The 27,754-nt window shown below is 41.8% G+C and overlaps 1 protein-coding gene across 13 annotated transcripts in view; it reads left to right on the top strand.

The window, feature by feature from the left end:
- LOC119726647 (myotubularin-related protein 13-like) overlaps positions 1-27,754 on the top strand; it is a 101,958-nt gene that overhangs the window by 34,523 nt on the left and 39,681 nt on the right. For 9 of the 13 annotated variants that reach the window (XM_038198455.1, XM_038198489.1, XM_038198472.1 and 6 more), the window contains 17 exons: positions 152-257; positions 4,764-4,896; positions 8,656-8,764; positions 10,752-10,865; positions 11,603-11,794; positions 13,186-13,314; positions 14,739-14,837; positions 15,734-15,874; positions 16,676-16,864; positions 17,455-17,604; positions 17,953-18,021; positions 18,948-19,100; positions 21,151-21,440; positions 24,079-24,242; positions 25,022-25,095; positions 25,591-25,786; positions 26,326-26,468. In XM_038198455.1, coding sequence (XP_038054383.1) covers positions 152-257; positions 4,764-4,896; positions 8,656-8,764; positions 10,752-10,865; positions 11,603-11,794; positions 13,186-13,314; positions 14,739-14,837; positions 15,734-15,874; positions 16,676-16,864; positions 17,455-17,604; positions 17,953-18,021; positions 18,948-19,100; positions 21,151-21,440; positions 24,079-24,242; positions 25,022-25,095; positions 25,591-25,786; positions 26,326-26,468 — 2,451 coding nt within the window. The remainder of the gene's footprint in view (positions 1-151; positions 258-4,763; positions 4,897-8,655; positions 8,765-10,751; positions 10,866-11,602; positions 11,795-13,185; positions 13,315-14,738; positions 14,838-15,733; positions 15,875-16,675; positions 16,865-17,454; positions 17,605-17,952; positions 18,022-18,947; positions 19,101-21,150; positions 21,441-24,078; positions 24,243-25,021; positions 25,096-25,590; positions 25,787-26,325; positions 26,469-27,754) is intronic. The other 4 variants (XM_038198512.1, XM_038198429.1, XM_038198421.1 and 1 more) reach the window with 2 other exon arrangements.

The raw sequence follows: 27,754 nt of genomic DNA, 5'->3' as shown, positions 1-27,754 counted from the left end.
TTGAGTGCCCAATTTGCAGGGCTCGAATCTCTGTGCAAATTTTTTTTTTTTTTGGTTTCCAAAAATATCTATTTTTGTGCTTTGATTGTCTGAAAACCATTCAGTTAACAACTGAATCTTATCTCATTTCATTTTGTGTTTCTTTTCTAAGGTACGTTTCTCCATCGGGGCGGGGGACAGACAGGCGCTACAACCACCTCTCAGTGACAAGCTGCCGATTACTGGGACAAAGATAGCAATGCTCATGCAACAACTAGGTACAGCATGGACCTCTATGCAACGAAGGGGGTGGGGTGGGTGGGTTGGCAAGTGTTGTAGTCCAGTCCTTTCATAAAGTCAGTAACAAGTCCTTTCATATGCCAGTCACAAGGCTTTTCATATTGTCAGTCACAAGTACTTTCACAAAACCTTTCACAAGTCCAGCCACAAGTCCAGTCACAAGTCCTTTCATAACGTCAGTCACAAGTCCTTTCACTAGTCCTTTCACAAGTCCAGTCACAAGTCAAGTCACAAGTCCTTTCACAAGTCCAGTCACAAGTCCAGTCACAAGTCCAGTCACAAGTCCATCACAAGTCCAGTCACAAGTCCAGTCACAAGTCCAGTCACTAGTCCAGTCACTAGTCCAGTCACAAGTCCAGTCACAAGTCCAGTCACAAGTCCAGTCACAAGTCCAGTCACAAGTCCAGTCACAAGTCCAGTCACAAGTCCAGTCACAAGTCCAGTCACAAGTCCAGTCACTAGTCCAGTCACAAGTCCAGTCACAAGTCCAGTCACAAGTCCAGTCACAAGTCCAGTCACAAGTCCAGTCACAAGTCCAGTCACAAGTCCAGTCACAAGTCCAGTCACAAGTCCAGTCACAAGTCCAGTCACAAGTCCAGTCACAAGTCCAGTCACAAGTCCAGTCACAAGTCCAGTCACAAGTCCAGTCACAAGTCCAGTCACAAGTCCAGTCACAAGTCCAGTCACAAGTCCAGTCACAAGTCCAGTCACAAGTCCAGTCACAAGTCCAGTCACAAGTCCAGTCACAAGTCCAGTCACAAGTCCAGTCACAAGTCCAGTCACAAGTCCAGTCACAAGTCCAGTCACAAGTCCATCACAAGTCCAGTCACAAGTCCAGCCACAAGTCCAGTCACAAGTCCAGTCACAAGTCCAGTCACAAGTCCAGTCACTAGTCCAGTCACAAGTCCAGTCACAAGTCCAGTCACAAGTCCAGTCACAAGTCCAGTCACAAGTCCAGTCACAAGTCCAGTCACAAGTCCATTCACAAGTCCAGTCACAAGTCCAGTCACAAGTCCAGTCACAAGTCCAGCCACAAGTCCAGCCACAAGTCCAGTCACAAGTCCAGTCACAAGTCCAGTCACAAGTCCAGTCACAATTCCAGTCACAATTCCAGCCACAAGTCCAGTCACAAGTTCAGTCACAAGTCCATCACAAGTCCAGTCACTAGTCCAATCACAAGTCCAGTCACAATTCCAGTCACAATTCCAGTCACAATTCCAGCCACAAGTCCAGTCACAAGTTCAGTCACAAGTCCATCACAAGTCCAGTCACTAGTCCAGTCACAAGTCCAGTCACAATTCCAGTCACAAGTCCAGTCACAAGTCCAGTCACAAGTCCAGTCACAATTCCAGTCACAATTCCAGCCACAAGTCCAGTCACAAGTTCAGTCACAAGTCCATCACAAGTCCAGTCACTAGTCCAGTCACAAGTTCAGTCACAAGTCCAGTCACAAGTCCAGTCACAAGTCCAGTCACAAGTCCAGTCACAATTCCAGTCACAATTCCAGCCACAAGTCCAGTCACAAGTTCAGTCACAAGTCCATCACAAGTCCAGTCACTAGTCCAGTCACAAGTTCAGCCACAAGTCCAGTCACAAGTCCAGTCACAAGTCCAGTCACAAGTTCAGTCACAAGTCCAGTCACAATTCCAGCCACAAGTCCAGTCACAAGTCCTTTCACAAGTCCAGTCACAAGTCCATCACAAGTCCAGTCACAAGTCCTTTCACAATTCCAGCCACAAGTCCAGTCACAAGTCCAGTCACAAGTTCAGTCACAAGTCCATCACAAGTCCAGTCACTAGTCCATCACAAGTCCAGTCACTAGTCCAATCACAAGTCCAGTCACAAGTCCTTTCACAATTCCAGCCACAAGTCCAGTCACAAGTCCAGTCACAAGTCCAGTCACAATTCCTTTCACAAGTCCAGTCACAATTCCAGCCACAAGTCCAGTCACAAGTTCAGTCACAAGTCCATCACAAGTCTAGTCACTAGTCCAGTCACAAGTCCAGTCACAATTCCTTTCACAAGTCCAGTCACAATTCCTTTCACAAGTCCAGTCACAATTCCAGCCACAAGTCCAGTCACAAGTTCAGTCACAAGTCCATCACAAGTCCAGTCACAATTCCAGTCACAATTCCAGCCACAAGTCCAGTCACAAGTCCATCACAAGTCCAGTCACTAGTCCAGTCACAAGTTCAGCCACAAGTCCAGTCACAAGTCCAGTCACAAGTCCAGTCACAAGTTCAGTCACAAGTCCAGTCACAATTCCAGCCACAAGTCCAGTCACAAGTCCTTTCACAAGTCCAGTCACAAGTCCATCACAAGTCCAGTCACAAGTCCTTTCACAATTCCAGCCACAAGTCCAGTCACAAGTCCAGTCACAAGTTCAGTCACAAGTCCATCACAAGTCCAGTCACTAGTCCATCACAAGTCCAGCCACTAGTCCAATCACAAGTCCAGTCACAAGTCCTTTCACAATTCCAGCCACAAGTCCAGTCACAAGTCCAGTCACAAGTCCAGTCACAATTCCTTTCACAAGTCCAGTCACAATTCCAGCCACAAGTCCAGTCACAAGTTCAGTCACAAGTCCATCACAAGTCCAGTCACTAGTCCATCACAAGTCCAGTCACTAGTCCAATCACAAGTCCAGTCACAAGTCCTTTCACAATTCCAGCCACAAGTCCAGTCACAAGTCCAGTCACAAGTCCAGTCACAATTCCAGCCACAAGTCCAGTCACAAGTCCAGTCACAAGTCCAGTCACAAGTCCAGTCACTAGTCCAGTCACAATTCCAGTCACAAGTCCAGTCACAAGTCCAGTCACAAGTCCAGTCACAAGTCCAGTCACAAGTCCAGTCACAAGTCCAGTCACAAGTCCAGTCACAAGTCCAGTCACAATTCCAGCCACAAGTCCAGTCACAAGTTCAGTCACAAGTCCATCACAAGTCCAGTCACTAGTCCAGTCACAAGTCCAGTCACTAGTCCAGTCACAAGTCCAGTCACAAGTCCAGTCACAAGTCCAGTCACAAGTCCAGTCACTAGTCCAGTCACTAGTCCAGTCACAAGTCCAGTCACTAGTCCAGTCACAAGTCCAGTCACAAGTCCAGTCACAAGTCCAGTCACAAGTCCTTTCATAACGTCAGTCACAAGTCCTTTCACAATTCCAGTCACAATTCCAGTCACAAGTCCAGTCACAAGTCCAGTCACAAGTCCAGTCACAAGTCCATCACAAGTCCAGTCACTAGTCCAGTCACCAGTCAAGTCACAAGTCCAGTCACAAGTCCATTCACAAGTCCTTTCATAACGTCAGTCACAAGTCCTTTCACAAGTCTAGTCCCAAGTAACTGGATGAACAATGACAAAGGAATGCTTTTGTAACAGCTCATTTGAATAGCTAGTGACTTGACTTGAGACTGAAGGACCTGTGATGGACTTGCAGGGACTTGCAGTGGGGCTTGTGATGGACCTAACTACAACAATGGGGTTGGCTAACCACCTGCCGGTACCTCCGTGTCCATCTGTATAATGTTAATGACTTGTAGTTGAAAACCAGTTGTAGTTGAAAATTTTTCCTTTCCCTTATGTACTGTCTTACTATATTAGCAAATCTTGGTTAATTCTTAACAGGCTTTTGTCTCTGTCAAAGTTGCAAAGAGTCACCGAATTTTGTGACTCAAGTCGAGTCGAGTCATTTTAAGAAAGTGACTTGAGTCAAGTCAAGTCATTAGGTCAAGAAGGTCGAGTCAAGTCGAGTCATTTGCTCGCAGTGGGTTTGAGTCGAGTCAGTTACCCATCGGGACTTGATTCGAGTTGCCAAAAGTTACGATTTGAGTCGGACTCAAGTCGAGTCGACTCATTGACTTGAGTTGACTCATTGACTTGAGTTGTTACGCCTCTGTTCGCTGTATGTAATGACTTTCTCACCGCAGTCAACCCCCCCCCCATAATTTGCCGCCACCTGATTACATTTATTACTATCACTGTTTAAATTTTCATATTGTTTATGTTTTTATGTATTATTTGTTTGATTAGGAATTCATGAAATCACATAGTCTCCATCTATTCATTGTACATGTAACTCTAAGTAGACACTTACCTGTCAAGTAAAGTCATGTAAAAATGGGGGAAAAAAACACAAAATAGCATGATGGGAACAGTTTTAGCAAAGTGGCCCAAAATCCCCCAGAATGACAGGCATAACACGTAAGCAAAAAACCCTCATTGCTTTTTAATTTTGTGTTTTTCATTGCTTTTAATATTAAAATTCAATGCATTTGCAATTGTTTTGTGTGATGTAGTTTCACCCGAGTGATTTTTTTCACTCGGGAGGTAACACACTGAGTATACAGTGTTTAAACGTCGGTGAAGGGCAAAACCTAATTTGATTTGTGATGTAGTTATTTTCAGGTTTTTTTGTAACGGGTTTAGAAAAAAAAATTTCTTCCACGTATCCACATTTGTCACACTTTGGCTGTTGTTCTTCCTCTAGGTATTCGCAATGTAATGTGCCTATACAGCGCGGCCATCACAGACAACAAGATCCTCTTTCATTCAAGCAGCTACACCAGGCTAACGGAGGCCTGCACCGCCCTGCTGTCCCTACTCTACCCACTGAAATATAGGTGAGTTAAAACAATAAGCCAAAACATCTGGTACACTGACTTGCTCAGAATGCTTGGCACATTTTAACTTTGAATTCTCAAGACCAAAGACACTGTTGCCACATCACATGATTTGCGGCAAGCTCTTGCATAGTTACGTAAGAGACGCTCAGCACCAAGACATTGTTCACAATGGGTGAGAATGGCACAAAGACACCAGACCATGCCGGAGCTGAGGGTTGCTAGCATAAGGCTTGCCCCGAATCACGTCATATAGTAACAGTCTCTTTGTTCGGGAGAATGCAAAGTTAAAACGTGCAAAGCATTGGATTAAGTCAGCGTTCCAGATTTTATTCAAATTTAACTTGCAAATGGCTTATTCATCAAAACATTGTGAGAAATTTGATTTGGTTTAGAGCCTAAGCAGTTTTTAGATGATACATGTATGTGTGAGGAACATAGAATCACCAGAGCGCTAACTATTCATTCTTACGCGTAGAGATACTTCAAAGCCGTCCTGGGTGCAGATATTTTTGAATTCATGTGCGTGTTTGTAGAACATAATGAAATTAGATGGAGCGAATTTTGAAAGTGTACTCTAAATGCAACACGCAAAAACAAGATATGCAAACAACTAAAGTGTGTCATGATGGTTAAAAAAAGACACGTCAAAAATCATCTGCGGCGGATATGTGCACACGTTTGCATCGTTTGCACAGGGCAAAATGACAAGCTCATTTTCTGATTGTGCGTTTCGGTTTTGGGTGTATCGGCTTCGATAACGTACCTGTATAGAATACAAATGCAGATATGCAAATACCGGTAGCCATACAAAAGCCGTCCAAAATTTTGAGTTTTTTATGGGTTTGTGCACAAATATGGATGCGGCCAGCAGGCATCACTTTGTACATCGAGTAAGCGCTCTAGTAATTTAATATATCTCTATGGTGAGGAACCATTCCTAAAGTATTGTGAGATATATATTTATTCTAGATATTGACAACTTGGGCCGTTATTTAATCTATGTGAAGGAAGGATCAAAGGCCAAGTTGGACCCATTCGTAGCCTGTTCTCACAAAATGAGCTTAAAGTCAGACTTCTTCAAGAATTGAGATATTTTTTTATCTGGATTCTGCAGAACAAGAGCTTTCCAATGGTATATAATGTTCAGGGGCACTGAGTTTAGTAAGGGAAGTACCGGTATCCACCAACTTACTTCAAGTGGAAAATTGATCCTTGAGAAATGGCATTAAAAAATCTTGCAGTTGTGTTACATCAAATGCACAGTCAACTCATCAAAACAGGATGAAAGAGGTTTTAAAGATGTTTAGCAGAACAAACCATTGGAGAAAGTTACCTGTAAAACAGGGCTTGCAGATATCATGGTTTTCCTAAAAACCAAAAAATTGACATCCTTCAGCTTTTGGCTTTGCTCGCTGTACTGCTACGTGACAATTTCCGACTTTAAGCTCATTTCGTGATGACAGGTCACACCTCGATTTACATAATTTTTTTTAATTTCAACTTCAGAAAGTAGTGCACTCAAAATCAATAGTATAGTTTCAGAAGCTAAACCTGCTGAAGTTTCGATGAGAGAACAATGCATGTTAGTCAGCATCTATCAATCGTTTCCTTTTTAGTTAGCGGGCCTGCAACTTTTCCTCAGATCCACTGATTTCCTTTTTTTTTAACTTCTCATGAATGCCACAACAAATGGCAAAATACTGCACAAAGTCTTTGTATGGTTTAGGGTTTCCCTGTTTTTCTTAAATTCCCAGTTGTAGGCTATTGCCTGAGATAAGGTTTTGATAACTTTCTATATTTTTAAGTTACGATTTGAGTCGGACTCAAGTCGAGTCGACTCATTGACTTGAGTTGACTCAATTTTTTTAATCAAATGACAACAATAAATGATGCAGCCAGGAGAAGTTTTAATAACCAATCCTTCGCTCACCTTTTCAGAATTTCCTTCCACGCATTTGTCGTAGTGTTTTTGCTAAGGATGGGACTTTAAATTTTGTAACAGTTTATCAAAACTATTAAGCAGCGTTTAAAGGGAAAGTACAACATTTGCAAACATCAAAAAATAAAACTACCAAATCATTTTGAAATACCTTGCTGGACTGTTAGTGAATGACAGTGTAAAGCATCCTGTAAAATCATGGCACCTGGTGTACTGTCGTTTTCAAGAAAAGTGGTATTTTTGTATCAATTTCCAACGCTGGTCGGCCGACCAGCGTTGGAAAAAACTGGCTTTTTAAAAAAATACTGGCCCCAATTGACCATCGCACTTGTTTGCAATGGATTACACACCTATGAACGGGTACAAGCCAGCTAGACTGGTTCCCTGACCTTACAATTCCCCAATGTATGTAAACTGCTCTGTTTCTTCTTATATGGAGTCAGGGAGCCAGACTACAGGAAAAGAATTGTTTTTCTTGGTTTTTATAGCATTTTCGAACCCAAAACCTCAAAAAAGTCAGTGTAACTATATTTGCTATATATTTCCAACCCCCCAATTCCATCTATTTTTGAAAATTACAGCAAAAGCAAATGATGTACGTGTATATTCCCTTTAAACGTTTGAACGTTGAGCCACTTCACAAAAGCTGCTACTCTTGCGCCTGTTGAAAACAGCATACATGTACATTGTATATAACTGACACAATAGACAACCCACAGTCATTGTAAACATATTAACTGCCCGGAATGTGATTAAGTACCACGGCGCTTCTAATGCTTTGTTAATTAAGTTGGTAAAAGGAATCCTTGATTGTTTGTAAAGTGCACGTGTGTAACTTTGAGGGCAGATCGAGTAAACACATTGTCACTTTTTTATACATTTGTAGTGCGAGTTTCGTTTAAAAGTAATAGACAACATTTGCAAACATCAAACAACAAAACTACGAAATTATTATGAAATATCTTACTTGACTGTAAGTGAATAATAGTCTCAAGCATCCTGTGAAATCATGGCACCTGGTGCGCTGTCATTTTTTAAGAGAAGTGGATTTTTTGTATCAATTGCCGACAATGGTCGGCGTCCATAATTGAAAAAAAAAAAAATGACTTTTTTCAAATACCAGTACTGCCCTCATTTTCCAAATGTAGTTAGTGCACATTTTTGTTTGCAATCGGTTACACATCCGTGAACAGGTGCAAGCCAGCTAGTCTGGTTCCCTGACCTGACAATTCCCCGACATCTATAAATCACTCCGTTTTGTCTGAAGTAGGGTCAGGAACCAGACTACAAGAACAGCATTTCTTTTCTCTTGGTTTTTCCAGCATCTATGAACACAACATTTTAGATAAATGTAAACAGGTCAGTGTAACAATATGTGATGCGATCAAGCTACATGTACATGAGTCATTTGTCGACCCTGGTCAAATTTTTAGTATTACAAATTTGAAAAGAGCACAATCTCAGCATTACTGCTGTGAAAACCGCATGCTGATACCATCTTTAGTTCAAAAATTATGGAAGTTGGAACACCATGAGATGTGATGAAGTGATGTGATGAAGTGATGTGATGAAGTGGCCCTATTTTGGCCTGTATCTCCAAATAAAAATTCCCGACAAACGACTCATTTAGCTTGATTGCATCACATATTTGCTATAAAGTAACCCCCAAATCCATCCATTTCTGAAAATATTAGAGCAAAAGTAAATGTACTTTTGTACATAACCTTTAAACATTTCTGAAAATTTGTAAACAGATTTTTAAAATTTTATTTTGACGGTCTTTCTCTTTTTTCCCCTTTCTCTGTTCCTTCTTTCAGTTATGTGTACATCCCCATCCTTCCTGCTGCCTTGATGGAGGTGCTTAGTACTCCAACACCCTTCATCATGGGTGTCCACTCCTCCATGAAAACCGAGATGGCAGAACTGGTGAGACACTTACAAACAAATGCACAAGTTTTACCATAATTTGCTTATTTTTTTAAAAATTTGTTGGGTTGGTAAGTCAGTCATGGATAATCACTCTTGGAAGACGACTACATTAATTAACCCTAACCCTCCAGGGTATTTTGGCTAGAAACCCTGCCAAACACAGCAACATGCAACACTTGTCTAAGTGACGAGCCTGCCCATTATGTAGCAAGATCCATCAGGGGAAACTGCCTCGGAGTCTGTGGTCACCGCACGCAGCAGGATACAACTGTGGCATTGTTTCTATGGGACTAGCTCTCAGTGTCTCAGATGCGGCCGTTCATGCACTGGTGTTGGTAGCTGGATGCAACAAATTGCACCAATTCTTTTCCACCTGATGCACTGTGTTGCTTCTGGCAGGATTAGGGTTATTAAGGAGTGCATTAGAATTATCAAAATCATACTGTAAATGTCAGATGTAACAGGAACAGGAAAAAAGTGGACCCCAAATTTATAGATCGATCCGTAAGGGAAACGCTTCTGAGTGCGAGTGTTTAGCTGCGCTTATGTGGGAAAATATCTCACCAATGTTGCTATAAATCTGTCCCTCTCTCATGTCTCTGGCTGGCAAATTCACCAAAACCACCCCAGCAGTCACCAATGACCAAGTGACTAACTGTACATGTGTAAGAGCTCCCTGCCAACGCAAAACAGGATTGACTGGCTGTAACTGTTACTGTAATTGACCTATCGCGGTAGAATCACTTTAGAATTGCGTCAACGCAGCTTGTGAAATATTGTCCAATTACATGATATACAAATGGACGCAGGACGCGCAACATCTGAGACAAACAAAACTTAGCATACAAAAATTCCATAGGGTTGTCTAAGGGGCGTGGCTAACTCGCAAACGGCGATAGGTCGATTGTGACTAGACTGTACAAATGTAGGTGATTGATAAGCCAGCTGTGCCTACAATGCTTTTGTCTGTTGATGCGATTTGACTAGTCACAGTGTTTATTAAACAAAAAATTTGATCTGACTGTTGGTGACTAGTTTGTGTAAAAGGCATGCTAGGGGAACAGGACTGATTTTATGACTGTCTGTGAATATTCAGACAGCAGGAGGGTAAGTTTGACAAATGTTGCGTATTGATGGGTTTAGCTCGTCTGAGTATCAGATACTCACATGAGCAGAGCCACACGACAAATGCAAATTCTATGAGACCCCGCGTGCCAGCCAATCGGAGTCAACTTAAGAAATTGTGGACTGAGCTGTTGAGTGGTCAATTTGGCTACCATGTTTTTGTAATACAACAACGGGTTACGGAAGACCCGATAAAAGGCGCTCGCTGAATGGTCAGAATCTCAAGGTCAAGATGCAGCCTTGTTTTGCATAATTAATCATTGAATCTGCTCACATATCACAGACTAGGGTTTAGCCGGGTCTCTAGCCAGATAACCCTAGGGGGTTATGGTTAAGGATTGAAGTTTGCTTTAACATACTTATGTAAATGAGCATGAACTTTGTGGACTGTTACAAAAGAAGGTAAAAATCCCAGTTTTGATTGTGAATTTGTGATTTTTGTTCAGGATTGAATGTATTTTCTGTGGCTTTCATATTACCTTTCGAAAAGAAAGTGTCTTCTTTATACATGTATGTTTTTTATGCATTACAAACACTTCACTTAACCCTAACAGAACTCAACCCATCAATCCCCAATGGCATGTTTTGCTGGAGTCTGTCAGGATGGGTACAGTACCCCTAAACTGACAGTCTTTTACATTGGGTGGGCACACCTCCAGAATCAAAGTCAGAAATATTTGTGTGTGCAGTTTCCCATATGGTTTTGGAATTTGCCAGGATGGGTATAGTTCCTAGTAAATCACGCTAGGGAGTTAGGGTTAAAGACTTAACATTGCAAATAACTGCTCAGGGAACCCGGTGTATATAAGACGTTGATTAAAAGAATTGTCAAAATTTCAATTTTAATTTTTTTTCTTAGCTGGATATCATCATTGCTGACTTAGACGGAGGAAGTATCAGCGTCCCTGAATGCATCACCCTGTACATGCCACGGGAAGACATCTTCCAACGCACGCAAGATCATCTGACATTGGTAAGGGCCAGTCTCAATTTATACCCGTTGATGAATTTGGGACAAATTTTCATGAGCAAGTACTTGACTCACCAATACTGATAACTTCATTGCGAGGAGATTGCGAGAAGTTGTTCAGAATCCTGCAACTTATACCAGATACAATGTCTGCAACTTGACCGCAACTTGTCCCAAGTATGAATTGAGACAGGCCCCAAGTGATAAGAATTGTTAAGGGCAATAGACCGATCGTACTGGCCTGAATAAGCCAGTTTGGTACCTTGATAAAGTAGTCCAGGTCAAAGCTCATTCGGGATAAAATCACTGACGTGATGTTACGCGATGTTACGTGTTCGCGTAATAGTTACACGAAGGCCCATTCTACTTGTTATTAAAATGCAGGCGTCATGCGCCTGTCTCCTTGCGTGTTCGACAAGCGTACAATTATCCTTTTGGGGTTATTTTTTCAGAATACATGTTTAGTATGGAACATTACAACATCTTTAAATTCAACTTCAAAACTAAAAACAGTTCAGTCAAGCATTACATGTATATCAAAAGTTAGGAAAAGCCTTTGTTTTAGGTTTTTTATTTGTTTGTTTGTTTGGTATCGTTTCGGTTTGCGGTAACACCGTGTGGTAATAACTACTGCTTAGAAGATATTTAGTTCTGAAAAGTAAGTTTGTTTGTGTGTTGCTTTCCTGTGCTTCAGAGTCAAATCATCTTAGTGGTTTTTACCCCCTCTTGTTCATACCTAGATTCTCAACCCGGAGTTGAAGGCGGCAGATCTGGCCTTCCCAAAACCCCTGGAGACCAACCAGCGAGTGGAGATGACAGACAAGGAGATCCGAGCCATCTTCCTGAGACTACAGGCCGAGCTGCTCATGGGTTACCGGTCCTGCCTGACGCTCATCAGGATACACCCGGAACCCGTCATCACATTCAACAAGGTAAATATTAGTCAACCCTCAAATGATAATTATAATAATAATAACAGGATTTATGAAGCGCCATTCCATCCAGATCATGGCGCTAACGCAACACAAGATAATGAAAACAGACATGAAATTGGAAACAGGTGAGCTTTTAATTGTTGTCTGAGTAATGAAATAGTCTCCTGTGATCTGATGCTTGAGGGTATGGTGTTCCAGAGCTTAGGGCCGGCAATAACGAAGGCACGGTCAGTGGAGGTGTTTTTGGATCTCTGCACCGACAATAGTGTACCATCGTTACTGGAACGAAGACCAGGTTGGCCAAATACGTTGAGCTGGATGAGGCGGTTAAGGTACGGAGGAGCTGTGTGATGGAGACATTTGAAGATGAGGAGGGCTATCTTGAATTCAATTCTTTGCCGGATGGGAAGCCAGTGAAGTTGGTTAAGTAGTGGAGAAGCCGATTCACGCCTGCCAACGGTAAATAAAAGGCGTGCAGCATGGTTTTGTAGTCGTTGAAATCGGGGTTGTTATACGGAACAATGGTTTGGTTCAGGTTTGGCGATTTTTTGGAATGCAAGTGGGATTAAACCACTGATCTCTATATAAAGACTGGATAGGGTACAGAGAACCACAGAAGAGAGCCATTTGAAGCCATATTGGTTAAACAGGTTGGTGTTCTTGATAGGATGTAGCCTCAATCCTACAAAATCCTCCAATTGGCCTCATAGAAAATAGCGTATAGCCTTAATCCTGCAAATGCCTTCATTCATTCATTCAAGGGGTAACCACTGCCTGAATCCTGCAAAATCCTGCGGCAGTGACTGTCAATATGTTGAGGCTTGGCCAGTGACATCCTGGAGCAGTACGGAGGATTTCAAGCATACTCCAGGCCTATATTTATGCATGGCTGAACAAAAACAACATGATGTCCGTCCCAAGACCTTGACAAAGTGCATCCTACGAAATCAGTAACGCACTTTTGCCATGTAACCTCAATCCTCCAAATTCCTCCACTTTTGGAAAGAGGATTTTGAAGGACTCAGGGCGGTTAGGGTTAAGGAAAAGTTCCCGACTTAGGCAGTTATGTGATTCATTTTTGTAACTTCGTGGTTCACCTGGTTGACCTTTTGTCCACCACCATGGTTCACAGTTTTTTCAAACGTTGTGGTTCACTATTTGAATGCTGCATTCCACTTTTTGCGACGTTTGGAAATATAAGCATGTCCTTTTTCAACATCATAATATGTGTACGTGAATTCAGCATAATTCACCATTCAGCATAATTCACAAGATATTCAATCCATTTTTGTAGCTTTTTGCCTCGGCAATCCACAACTACCACGGCCTTATTTCCAATTGTAACAATATTGACTAGGCCACTGTTTACTTTTCCTTTTCTTTTCCAGGGTTTGTTCCTGTTTGAGCGATCGTTGGTCGGTGAGGAGTTCCTTAGCAAGGTGCTGGACAGCATGAGTTTCAATACGTTTGTCAATGAGAAGGGGCCACCCTACAGGGTATGCGATATATTTGACAAGGTGAGCGAAGCAGTTCCTTTACAACTTGTCAACAAAATTAGAAATTGTCCAATTTCTTCACTAGATTTGATTTACTTGTAACAAGTTAAATGATCTTTAATGGCCAATTTTACCGCATGATGAATGATTGAATTTATGCACTGATTTTGGACCATCGTTTGTTAAGTAAAGTTTGTTTATTACTCGTAATATTTACGAGCCAATATGCAATTTTTTTTTTCGACATCCCATTGCGTCAGTTAATTTACTATAGCTTTAGTTCTCTCTGAACACTAACTCTGGATTCAGGATTGTGAGTAGTACTTGTCACAGTATCCGCTCCGTTCACAAGTACCCCCTCACCGGCAAAGAAAGCACAGTTGGGGGTGACGGACCGACGCCATCTTTCCTGACTGTAATTTTGCCGCGACGCGCGGCCGTACCATGTACTACTGCGTGTACATAGTGCCAATCCCCTGGTGTACGTGCGTCACACACAAAGAACGGTGCGCGTCAACCAGCTAAATGTCCCACCCATGGGTAGTCGTTGCTAGGTAAAAGGGCGCCCTCTTTCGTTGGCGCACAGAGCCCATACATGTGATTGTCCTTTAGTTTGGTTCCCAGACTGAATGCCTTGCTTTGGCAGCAGTAAAGGAATGAAGGTTTCAGACTTGTTACTTTTAATCAGATGCCTATCGCTCAAAGGTTGCCCACTTGCACAGAATTGTATTGAGAGATTGATAATATTGACTATTAGTTTAAAGGAAGTATAGCCTACAACCTTTGCAAACATCAAAAAAACAAAACTACCAAACTATTATGAAATACCTTACTGGACTGTTAGTGAATGACAGTCTAAAGCATCCTGTAAAATCATGGCTCCTGGTGTGCTGACGTTTTCAAGAAAAGTGGTATTTTTGTATCAATTTCCAACGTTTGTTGGAAAAAAATGGCTTTTTTAATAATTTAGTTAGTCATAATTTTTTTAATAATTTAGTTAGTCATTTAGTTGTCATAATTTAGTTAGTCCGCATTTTGTTTGCAATTGATTACACGCCTATGAACAGGTACAAGCCAGCTAGACTGGTTCCCTAACCTTACAATTCCCCGATGTCTATAAATTGCTCTGTTTCATCTTAAGTGGGGTCAGGGAACCAGTCTACAAGAACATGATTGTTTTTCTTGGTTTTTCCAGCATCTACGAAAATGTATTTTGATATTTATGAAGTGAAATCAAATTATTACTACATGGTGCATATTTACATGTACATGTATATAGTAACAGCATTTTGGGGGGCCATACTGCAGGTATACTTTACATAATGATTTGTACATTTAGTTTTTTGAAGTGCAGATATGGTTGCAATGTTCAAGGGTTTTCTACCTAGTTATTTATACAACAGTCATGGTGTTTTTTGTCACTTGTTTGCATTTTTGTCATGTAGTTGGTGGCCAGCATCTCAGACACAATGACTCAAGAAGAAGGCAACTCAGACAGGGCCTTGAAGAACATCCGGGACGTAGGGGAATATCTCTACATCAATGTGAGTGACTGTAAAAAAGGAGGGAGGGATGGGGTGATTTGGGGCAGTGTTTCCCCTGGCTAATGAACTGAGCGAGGTGGTAAAAGTTCAAATTGATGATTGAAACAAAATTTACGCAGTCTGGCCAACAGAAAAGAATGTACTGCTCACAAAAATGCACGATGATTCCGTCTACACATTAAAATTGTGAGTTCTTGATGCATAGAAGTCAAGAAAAACGCTCATAAATAACACAAAATAAAAAGTTTTCAATTAGTATTTCCTTTGTTGCCAATCTTCACAGCGAGGTGGTGATATTGGCAAAAATTGAGCGAGGTGGTCACTGAAAGTAGGGAGGTCGGCCACCTCACGTTTGAATGGGCAGGGAAAACACATTTGGGGAATAACTTGAGGGGGTCATGAATGGGTATGTGGATGAATGGGGAAATCACATCAGGGGTGGGGCATTGGGGATGGTGGGTGATAAGAAACAGTGTGGAATACCATTAAGCCAAAAAAAAAGGCTCTGGTTTCTGGTGTGCAGCAGCCACAAAACAGTAGGTAACTTATGCGATGCGAGGAATAGACCATTATCATTTTGCGGCCATCTTGATTTTTTTTCCCATTCAAGTCAGTGTAACCAAAGCAAGGCTGGAAGGAAAAATAGTCTGGTTCCTTTTTTGCACAAAAACCATTTTCATTCAGTACCGATATTGGACACAGGGAACTTGACTGAAATGGCGGCAGCACGATAAAGGTGTATTCACATGTACACAACTTCTGTGATGCACAGGCCGTCATACATGTACATACTGGGTTTTCAGTCCCTACCTGAAATGTCTTTCAGGAGTTTTCTTCCCACCTCTATGAATTTCATACGCAGTTTTGACATTATTTTGATGGTTTTTCTTTGACAGGAAAACCCTGCTAAGGCCACGTACCTGGAGAAGATACCCCGGCCGACAGAGGGCGCTCACACGCGCATCAACCAGATGCCGTTCCCTCATCTCAAGGAGGAGTTGGTCGGGGAGGTCATCGAAGACGGCCTCAGTAAAGCAGTGAGTCGTGGACAAAATTAATAACGGCTTTTTCTCATAATGTAATTGACTCCATGTACGAGTTTCCCCTCAACAGTAAGAAAGGGGGAGCTTGGGAAGACCAGTGGGAGAGATTTGTTTCTCCTTCCACCCATGCATGCTTGTGTGTCTCCTACTTGCTTGTTTCTTGTACAGTGGAACGCCGCTATAATGAACATCGCGGGAACCACAGAAAATATTCATAATTGCGATCGTTCGGTATAACGATTTGAAGCTGCCGGTGCTCCGGTACTCACATTTTCAATAAATGGCGCCCTTCATAACTTCACCCTGCATGCTCTGGTAGTTACTGAAAGACAACTTCGAACACGTGCTGACTATTGAATTATGTAAATTTTTACACAGGTTTGAGCTTACTACATGTACCTACATCGATGGGTGGCTTTCCCCTTCTATTCCTTGGGGAAATAATAGCCACTTGTCGCTCTTCTGTTGACGGTTTTCTACAACAATGTTCAGTTGGTTTTGTACACAAAAATCGGGAGCCAAGGACGATGTTCAGTATAGCCGAATGTTCAGGATAGCGGTGTTTGGTATAGCGGCGTTCCACTGTACAACTGTACCACTGTAAATTGTCTCTGAAGAAGATCTTGTTAAGACTGGAACATCAGACCCTCTTCATTTTGTTGGTTTATAAATTTCCCCACCCAGAATAAAAATCCTGCTGAGGTTAAACGGAGATACGTGTACTTGGAAAATATATTTTATTTTCAATCCAATTTAATCACATCGGATCAATTTGCGATCGATTTGATCTCTCAGATCGTGCAGAGCTTGAACCAGAAGGCCAGCAAAGTCCGCCAGCAGAAGCCCCAGAACGTGCCGGCGGGGCCCAAGATCAGCAGCTTTGAGAATCGCATGAACGTGATCAACAACAGCGCGCGCAGGCTGGAGGTGCTCCGGACCTGTCTCGGGCACATCTTTGACAACAGGATCCTAGACGCCAAGAAGGTCAGGAAATTGAACTCAAGAAAAAAAAAAAAAAAAACAATATCTTAAACGATGGAATCTTATTTGAACTGTTTTTTTTTATAATGTAGTGCAGTATAGTTATTCAACTATCTATGGTAAAAAAAATCGCAAGAATACTTGTAGTGTTATTATACTAATTTGAATACACGTCACCTAAATCACTATTGTCCACGTGTAATATCAAGCTTTGGAGATCAGTGAAGCGGACGGAATAAAGCCGTCCGTGGACAAACAGGTTTGGCACATGACATTTTTAAACTACCATATACCAGAGACCAAATGGGCATTTGCAATCATTTTTTCGTCACTTATGTTTAAAGGTCAATATTTTAATAACATTGAATTAAAATTTGAAATGTACTTAACAAGTAGGTGAAAATTGCTGTCAAAAGTGGGCTTCCTTCTTTTTGCACCACCCTGTATAGAGAACCATGATAGTTCTCGTCCGAACTTGCTTTAGAATGTGGTTTCATGCAGTAATTCGTGTCAAAAAAAAGAAAGCCGTTGGTGGATATGGATGGCATTACTAATTTATTTGACATGGACTGGTGCCCTGTTTTTCGTTACAGCTTTTTCCCGCAGTACTGCGCTCCTTGAAGAGCCGTGTTACCAGACTGGCCTTGTTCAGGCAGCTGACGGTCTACGTTCAGGAGAACCGGTCGCTACTGGAGCAGCAGCAGTTTGACATGGTAGTCAGGCTCATCAATTGTGCATTACAGGTAAACAGTGTTCTCCTGACCTTTGACCTTGAGTTCAAAGGTGAAGGTAAAGGGGGAGGAACCTATGTTCGCCACACCTCCTCCACAGCAAGTCTGTTACCTTCCTAGCATTGAATAATGCCGGTACCCATTTAACACCTGAGTTGAGAGGAGTAATTGAGGTAAACCACCTTACTCAAGGGCACAACACGCATACCCAGGGTGGGGCTGGAACCCACAATCTCACATTCATGAATCCTATGCTCGACCATTATACCACACGTGCCCAGTTTGGAAATGACCTTTGACCTTTATTTTGGGTGACCTTTACCCTTTTCATCATTATTTGTCTCTCTCTTTGTTGACTAGGAGGACTCATCGAGTGAGGAGTACAGTCTACCCATGGCCATCCTGCCGCTGTTATCTAACTTCTACAGAGTAAGCTCACTTATACTTTTAGTATTCATTGCAAGTTTCCATTCCTCAAAATTCAACTCTCTGGCTTTGTAATCGGTGACTATTCTTTCAAGGCATTTATAAGTCATGGCCCGTATACCAGTCTGGGGCACTTGCTTCGTTTGGTTCGGCCATGCATTGCATGCGTGAGATCACCCTGCACAGGGGTGATTCAGTTTGTCTATAACTGTACCCAGGACCACCCAGTTTAACCCAATCCCTTATATTCTATCTGTAAAAATAATGCACAAGGCTGATTCAGTTTGCCTATAACTGTACCCAGAACCACCCAGTTTGACCCAATCCCTTATATTCTATCTCTAGAAACAATGCACAAGGCTGATTCAGTTTGCCTATAACTGTACCCAGAACCACCCAGTTTGACCCAATCCCTTATATTCTATCTGTAGAAATAATGCACAACGCTGATTCAGTTTGCCTATAACTGTACCCAGAACCACCCAGTTTAACCCAATCCCTTATATTCTATCTCTAGAAACAATGCACAAGGCTGATTCAGTTTGCCTATAACTGTACCCAGGACCACCCAGTTTAACCCAATCCCTTATATTCTATCTCTAGAAACAATGCACAAGGCTGATTCAGTTTTTCTTTAACTGTACCCAGAACCACCCAGTTTAACCCAATCCCTTATATTCAGTCGCTAGAAACAATGCACAAGGCTGATTCAGTTTGCCTATAACTGTACCCAGAACCACCCAGTTTAACCCAATCCCTTATATTCTATCGCTAGAAACAATGCACAAGGCTGATTCAGTTTGCCTATAACTGTACCCAGAACCACCCAATCTAACCCAATTCCTTATATTCTATCTAAAGCACCTATTTAGTTTGCCCATTGCTGTCCCCAGGGACACCCAGTTTAACCCGTTATATTCCATCCACAGAAACTATGCACAGGGGTGATTCAGTTTGCCTACAGCTGCACCCAGGACCACCCAGTCTGGGCGAGCCTTCGGTTCTGGGAGACAGCTTTCTACCGAGACGTGGAGACCAACATTAGGCAGCTGTACGTGTCGGAGCATGATACCAAATGCGATGTAAGTCTATCTCAACTGTTGAGGGAATTTTTGTGTCAGCGTAATTTACTTTCACTGTTGGGTATTTTGCCCCTTGTCAGTATCATTTAAAGGTAGAGTAGATCATTTGTTGTTTGTGCATTTTTTTTGTTTCGTTTGTAGCAACAAAGGTGCTCAAAATGTAAAAAGGGTGCTTAACAACTAAACCTGATGAACTTTTAGCTTATTGAATGCTGTACAGCGTGTCCCCCAAAAAAATGTCCCTCTAATAGACTGCTTAATTAATTCCAAAATCAAGTATTATTCTCAATTTAGGGTTCAGATTAAGAAAGCCCATTTAATTTTGTAACTTCTGTGAAAATTTCATTGGTCTCGCTTCATTGGTTTTTAATACACAGTCTATTATGTAACAGCAGTGCTTTTCAGCCCATTCCAAGTTTGCAGGTGGAAGGACGTGCAGGGGGACAATAAAGGTTTACAAGCTGGACATTGAAGAACAAACCATAAGTGGAACACACCCTGTGAAAGCAAACACGACCAGTGGAACTGAACTTTGATTAGTTTTCATTTTAACAAGTAAATGAACTTGACTTTAGTTACTCCATGGAGGAATGGTTACTCAATAACAAAAACAACAACACAGTTGTTGAATTAAAAGTGAAGCATGGAATAAGGTATGGTATGTCTGTAGTGTGCATTTCTTTTTATCAAACTTGGAATGGGCCAGAAAGCACTGCTGTTACATACAAGCCTGTGTATTCAAAACCAATGAAGCGAGATATTTAAAATTTTCACAGGAACTACAAAATAAAGTGGGCTTTCTAAATATGTAAACTTAATTGAGTATAAAACTTTATTTTAGTAATTATTCTGTGGTCTATGAGAGGGACATTTTTTTTTTGACACGCTGTATATTCTGAAAAAAAATATTCTAGGATCTCGATTTCAATTCAAAAGTTGCCGAGTCATGTTTTGAATTGCGCCCAAAATCAGCATCTGGGACTAGTTCTCATTCAGCCGATGGCAGCTATGCAATGTCACGCACTGAACCGACGAATTATATCAACCCGCGCGCGCGCATCGTGTCAATGCGTGTGCGCACCCATTCACGGCTTCCCTGAATTAAAAATGAACTATGAACGGAAATGTCCATAAATGCATCTTTAGATGCATCTTTGGAAAAGACCTTCTTTTATAGTTTTCTTCAAAATGACAGCATGCCAGAAAAAAACTCATTTCACAGGGAGTTTTGTGCTATTACTATCTTTAAAGCTGTAATTAGTGCATTTTGTTCGTTTGAAGCAACAAAAGTGTTCAAAATCTAATGAAGGATACTGAACAACTTACTTGATGAAGTTTCAGCTCAGCTTCAGCTTCATATTCCGAGAAAAACAGCATTCTAGGATCTCAATTTAAAATCAAAAGTTGCTAAATCATGTTTCAAATTGTTTTGAATTGCAGCCTTACGTGATGTTGCGCACTGATCCAACGAATTATAGCAACCGCGCGCGCCTGTGTGTCGTTCCAATGCTTGTGCGCGCTGCGCCATATAACAAAACGAACAACTAATTAAAATTTTCCTACGGTGCTTCTTAAGAAGCACCATTGGAAATGCCTTCTTTCGTTGATTTCTTCAAAATGAGAGCTTGCCAGAAAGGATAATTTCACAGGGAGTTTAGTCCCCTCACTATCTTTCAACCAGTATGTTTTTCAACAATAATTACGCCGGTTACTTTTTTGGATAGCTGCAAATGATGGACTCTGGCTTTAAGCATGGCAGTGTAAAACATGCATGTGTCCAACAAATGTGTGAAATGCCGCGCAATTTTTGAAATTAACTGACAGTTTCCAGGTGACATATGTACATGTGTGCGACATTTTGTTTTGCGCGATAAAATCACTTTGAAAGTTGATTGCAAAACAAGAAACGGGATAAGTCGCATGACTTTGTTGCATAAATGTAAACATGCTCATTGATTTGTGCGTATTTATAAAAAACGTGTGGCTTTATTACGTGACAAATTTGCACGCGTGTAGGCCTGTAAACCTGATTTCGTTCTTCAAACCCCAGCAGGACAAAAACGGGACGATGGAATCCCCCAGCAACTCGGCCAACGGCTTCATCACCTCGGGGGAGCGCTCCCCCTTGGAGATCGCCGCCGAGCAGCTGCGTCTCTGGTCCCAGCTGGACTGCGATGAGCAGGACAAGCAGATTGAGAACGAGGAGAGTATCGTCTATAGCCTGGCCATCCACTACACCAACCGCATGATCTGCATGCGGGTCCCTCTGGACATTCACAAAGGCTTGAAGAATTCCATCTTCATGGACGGGGAGAGCGGCAGCAGTAACCTGACCAGCAGGTGGGTCATTCCGTGTCAAATCAACACGCTTTTGGACCCGACCCTCACAGATTGAAACGATATTTGGTGTGATGATTGGCCTATATGAGAAACCCCCAGAACTGAATTTTTTTGAAAATTGACTCGTTGGTTTTTGAGATACGGGTCAACGAACTTTTGACTAATTAGCATGACCTCCGAACTTTAAATACTTGTATCTCAAAAACTATAGCGCCTACAAAGCCAAGTTGTACATCATATTAAAGTTCTTTAAATGGCCTCCATTTCATAAAATAAAACCAAAATCGTAGCATGAAGTGCAGAGAAAATGCGTAACAAAATGACCTTTGACCTCGAATTACGAAAAACAATATGCTTCAAATTTTGTAAATTTTTTTCAAATGTTAGTTAATGATGTCAGCAACAATCTTAAAAAAAAATTGGGATGGGCGCTCTTAAAGTTTTTAAGTTATGATTTTTTGAAGAAAGCCTGTCCATGAAAAAGTATGCATAATATTAAATGTACATGTACATGTACATGTATACTTGTACTGTGTACATGTACATGTGTACATTTTACCTGTGCATCATGTTTGCCCTTTACAACCATATAGTCTCAACTCATATATATTAAGGGCAGAACAAAATTACTTATAAAAAATATGTTATACCGGTCTATGTTACTTTCATTTTTCGCTCAACCAAAGTCTGTGTTGCAGTGTTCATCTCCTCGGCGGAGATCTTGTATACGCGTCCTGTTTCAGTGACCGGTTCCACTGCTGTTAGTACATCCATGCCATGAATTACAAGTGTGTCTGGTCGATAGGGGAACTTGAAAGATGGAGATGGCCCATGGGGATGAAGGAAACTCAGTTCCACTTCTTGGGATGCTGGAAGGATCTCCTGAACACATGCTAGCCACCAGTAACAGTCATACATCACTGTAACATACCCCATATTAAATGTACATGTATGTACATGTACATGTACATGTATACTTGTACTGTGTACATGTGCACATTTTACTTGTGCATCATGTTTGCCCTTTACAACCATATAGTCTCAACTCAAAGGGCAGAACAAAATTACTTATAAAAAATATGTTATACCGGTCTATGTTACTTTCATGTTACTTTATGCATACTTTTTCATGGACAGGCTTTCTTCAAAAAATCATAACCTAAAAACTTTAAGAGCGCCCATCCCAATTTTTTTTTAAGATTGTTGCTGACATCATAAACTAACATTTGAAAAAAAATTACAAAATTTGAAGCATATTGTTTTTCGTAATTCGAGGTCAAAGGTCATTTTGTTACGCATTTTCTCTGCACTTCATGCTACGATTTTGGTTTTATTTTATGAAATGGAGGCCATTCAAAGAACTTTAATATGATGTACAACTTGGCTTTGTAGGCGCTATAGTTTTTGAGATACAAGTATTTAAAGTTCGGAGGTCATGCTAATTAGTCAAAAGTTCGTTGACCCGTATCTCAAAAACTAACGAGTCAATTTTCAAAAAAAATCAGTTCTGGGGGTTTCTCATATAGGCCAATCATCACACCAAATATCGTTTCAATCTGTGAGGGTCGGGTCCAAAAGCGTGTTGATTTGACACGGAATGACCCAGGTGAGGTGTCAGACTTAGTAAAGTAAAGGTAAAGGGGGCGAACCTGTATTCACAGGAACGGAGTGCCCATCTCCCTTTCGTTAGCAATTGGGCCAGACTCGAGTCCATGAAATGCTGCTGTTGGGGGATCGCCACACCTCCTCCACAGCGAGTCTGTTACCTTCCCAGCATTGAATAATGCCGGTACCCATTTAACACCTGGGTTGAGAGGAGTAATTGAGGTGAAGTGCCTTACTCAAGGGCGCAACACGCATGGCCACGGTGGGGCTCGAACCCACAACCTCTTGATCACGAATCCTGTACTCCACCGCTAGACCACACGTGCCCCAGACTTAGTACCATGGTTGAATTTAATGGTAATCCCCCATCACAAGGCCAGAGGGCCACTCAGGGTGCAGGTTACTCAAGGTGCAGGCTACAGTGGAAAGTATAGAGACAAAAGCAAAGATCTTATAGCGCCGAAGGCGCAAGATGGGGAAAGTCATAGAAATTGCAAAATCGTCATGGATGCCATTCGAGTAAGCAAACCATTGTGAAAACCATTGTTTGCACAATGGTTTGCTTCGGGTAACCAGTCTACCATACAAACTTTATTTCATTCAAATCGAGGCATTTCAAACAAAGCTATGCTTCATCGAACTCAAGGGTTGAAAATCGTCTTGGGCCACTCTCCTTGAAAGTGAGAAAGCGCAGTTAGAGAAACACACAAAGGATGTATTTCCTTTGTTCAAGAGTAACGTGTGACTTATTCTACTGGCTTCGATCTGTTAATTTGATAATACAGAAAGTGGCTTAAGTGGTTTTTCAAGTCCCGTGTTGTGATTGTGCATCTTTTGAACAAAACATCACAATCAAAATCAACTAAAAAGCATTTGGAAGACCAAGCGTTCTTCTCAGCAATACATTAGATAGATTTTGAATACTACCCCACTTTTCTGAACACATGCCCGATTCGTTAGGTTTTTTAGTGGGACAACCTGTGGTGTGAAAGGATGGGCAAGCATTGATTGTCTTTTGATTTTTTTTGCGCAGTAGTGTCAGCGGCAGTGACAGTTACAATGAAAACAACTTTGACAGCAACAGTCACGACGTGTCGCAGCAAGTTGTCAAGTTCATCAGTCGGTTTGTGGACAAGGTGTGCACGGAGGCCGGCGTGACCAGCGAACACCTCAAGAACCTGCACACAATGATACCAGGTTAGTATTCCTTCTTTTTGTATTCGGCATATATTTATCTAGTTTTTTTTTAATTGATGAGAAATGAATCAAACTGCTACAAACTACTTAATGACTGGATTGACCTGAAATGTACAAAGTTCGAGGACAATAATGTTTTCGACCGTGGAGGGATCGTTATTTTTCAGTTTTTAGCTGCGGACAGCAGCTCAACAAATCATTGGGTCTCTCTGTTAGTTGGCTCATTGGTTAGTTGGTTAGTAACAAACATCAGCAACCGCCTTGCATGGCTATAAATCACCTCGTCCTTCAGGCCAAGGTAACTCCTCCCTCGTGCCCGGGCCCTCTTTTGTTCACTTTATGGGTCTCCACTGACTGCCTACCAATTCATGCAGTTCTGGAAAATTGGGTCACTAGGGTCAAAAACCTGATGTTTGTACTGAAAACACTACTCCTACCAGAAATTACATGGCACAATCACTTCACCCGTGCATGAACACACACAGCCGTGTTTTACTATACTCTCGAGGACAATGCTTTGTCTTTTCCTTTGTCCCTGTAATATAACACTCTCCCATAGACTAAGCACACAAACGCACGACCGAGGACTGATTTCAACAAAAGATGAACTGTCGAGGACAACAAAGAATCTGTTGTTCTCCCTTTGTCTGTCTGTCCTCGGGGTGTATATAGTTCACGTACACACATGCGTTGGCCCGCAGCTTCCGAGATCATTTCCAGCTTGATTTTGATGTAATCAACAGAAATCGTTAAATTCTTTTGTTGTGTTTTTTGTACAGGAATGGTGGCCATGCACGTTGATACATTGGAGACTGTGAACCGTGAAAGCAAGAGACTTCCGCCAATTAAGAAGGTAAATAATCACTATGAATCCTTTGTTACAAACATTAAAAAAAACAGGTGGAAAATGTACTATTTCTTAGAAAACCTAAGAGAGCGGAGTGTGTTATTGTAGGACAATTTCTTCAGGACTTTTCGTGGCTGGGTGCCACAAAAATCAGTCATCCGTTCTTCGGGCTAAAGTTTGTAAGTCAAAAGCCGAATTAAAAAACAGAACTTCTAACGGAAATTTCCAACGGTGCGTCTTGAAAGGCCTTCTTTCGTTCATTTCTACGAAATGACAGCTTGCCAGAAAGAATAATTTCACAGGGAGTTTACTCCCATACTATCGTTCAACCTGGTATGTTTTTCAACAATAACTAAGTCAGTTACTTTTTGGATAGCTGCAAATGATGGACTGTAGCTTTAATCTACTTATAACTTATGACGTAGATGTCTTCCAGCACTCAGAAGTCTAAGAGCTTTGAGACGCAACCAGAGTGCATATTGTTTCTGTTCCCATCCACAGCCCACGATTCTCAAGCCCACATTGCTGCCTGGAGAGAAGCAGATCAGCGAGGGCCTACGGGGCTATCTCTTGACGGACGGGCGGGAGGACGGAGTGGGCGGGGTCATGGGAGGCCCCTCCTACCTCCCGGCTGAAGGTGCAATCTTCCTGACCTCATACAGGGTTATCTTCAAGGGATCTCCCATCGATATACAAGGTAATTTTAAAAATCTCATACCTTCAAACTTGAAATGGTATCTTCCTCATTTACATATTTAAATAGGCTTTCATCTACAACTAAAAATGGTATCTTCCAGGTTTTTTTGTAAGGCAGTCCTGTTGAAGTCCAGGTTAGTACTGTAAACTTAAAATAGTATCTTCCTGTTCTTACACCGGTATTTGGCCACATATGGAAAAGGCAATAGCATTAATATTCAGGGTACGCAGAATAGGCCTGCATTTTTAAACATTTTAATTTAAAATTGAAATGCTCAAAAAATTGTTATAAAAAAAAAAAAAAGCAATATAACCCAATGTTCTTAGTTACAAATACATTGAGATTTACTTACTTCTGAAACGAAATGTGGAGTGTCCATATCCTCAAACAGTTGTGTTCTGATGTCAGAGCATTCCCTTCTGTCTGATGTAACCGTGTGCTTGAACTGAAGATGCAAATAACGTTATTAAAGCTGTTCAAATGGGAATGACAGAAAAAGAAAACAAATGTGGAGATCTGTTTTGGTGCTTTTCTCGTAGCTTGTGAGCAAGTGGTGACCAGGAGTTTCCCCGTCTCAGCATTGTACAAGGAGAAGAAGATCAACGTCAGCAGCCTTGCCAACTCACTCCACCTTGAACAGTTCATGTCTGAGGGGCTCCAAATCAGATCAGTCACCTTCCAGGTATTGTATACCAACTGTTTACACCAAAGCCACCCTCCCATCAAACAGCAAGGGTCCTCTGCTATATTCACTTAATTTCACTGGGGGTCCTCTGCTACTTCTCATCCAGGTCCTGCTATTTTCACCCAGGGTGCCCTGTTACTTTCACCCAGGGTCCCCTGCTACTTTCACCCAGGGTCCCCTGCCACCCAGGGTCCCCTGCTACTTTCACCCAGGGTCCCCTGCCACCCAGGGTCCCCTGCTTCTTTCACCCACGGTCCCCTGCTTCTTTCACCCAGGGTCCCCTGTTATGTTTTACCCAGGGCGCCTGTTATTTTCACCCAGAGTCCCTAGGTAAATTTACCTAGGATGTCCTGTTAAATGTACCCAATGTCCCATGCTGTTTTCACCCAATTACCTCAGCAATTTTCACACAGTGTCCTCTTCTACATTCTTCCGGGGTCCTCTGCTATATTCATCCAATTCCCCTGCTATTTTCACCCAGGGTCCCCTGGTAAGTTATACCCAGGGTCCCTGTTAGTTTCACCCAGCGTCCCCTGCTAATTTTACCTAGGGTCTCCTGTTGAATTGACCCAATGTCCCCTACTACCTTCATCCACCCCCCTGCTATTTTCATCCAGTGTTCTCTGATATATTCACCCAGGGTCCATTGCTAAATTCACCCAGGGACCTCTGCTAAATTCACCCAGGGACCTCTGCCAATAAAAAAATAAACCAACAGCCCCTGTTGTAACACGCAAGGGTCCACTGCTATAAAAAGCAAGGGCCCTGTGTCATAAAAAAACAACATTTTATAACAAAAAAGCAACATTTTATAACGTCAGCAGCCCTGTCAAGTCACTCCACCCTGAACATTCATGTCCAAGGGACTCCACAACTCAGATCTTCCCGTTCACTATGCTACATAAAAATCATTGGTAAAATCTGAGCAGTGTGAATTAGGCATATTTGTCTATAAAATAATCAAGGGTTTACCAGTAGAAATCACAGTGAGACCTCAAAAATTTGGAATGGAAATTTGGAGTTGGCTAAACTTTAAAGATATTGTCCATCATTTGTAATTTGTGCATTTTGTTCGTTTGAAGCAACAAAAGTGCTCAAAATCTAAAGAAGGGTATTGAACAACTAACCTGATGAAGTTTCAGCTCAGCTTCAGCTTGTATATTCCGAGAAAAACAGCATTCTAGGATCTCAATTTCAAATCAAAAGTTGCTGAGTCATGTTTTGAATTCGGCCTGAATTCAGCGTCCGAGACACGTTCTCACTGAGCCGATTGTAGCCACGCG

Source organism: Patiria miniata, unplaced genomic scaffold (genome assembly GCF_015706575.1).
Source record: "Patiria miniata isolate m_02_andy unplaced genomic scaffold, ASM1570657v1 HiC_scaffold_1, whole genome shotgun sequence".
In the NCBI taxonomy this organism is placed as follows: Eukaryota; Metazoa; Echinodermata; class Asteroidea; order Valvatida; family Asterinidae; genus Patiria; species Patiria miniata.
The sequence above is the reverse complement of the archived record's forward strand: the minus strand, read 5'-3'. Positions and strand labels throughout refer to the sequence as shown.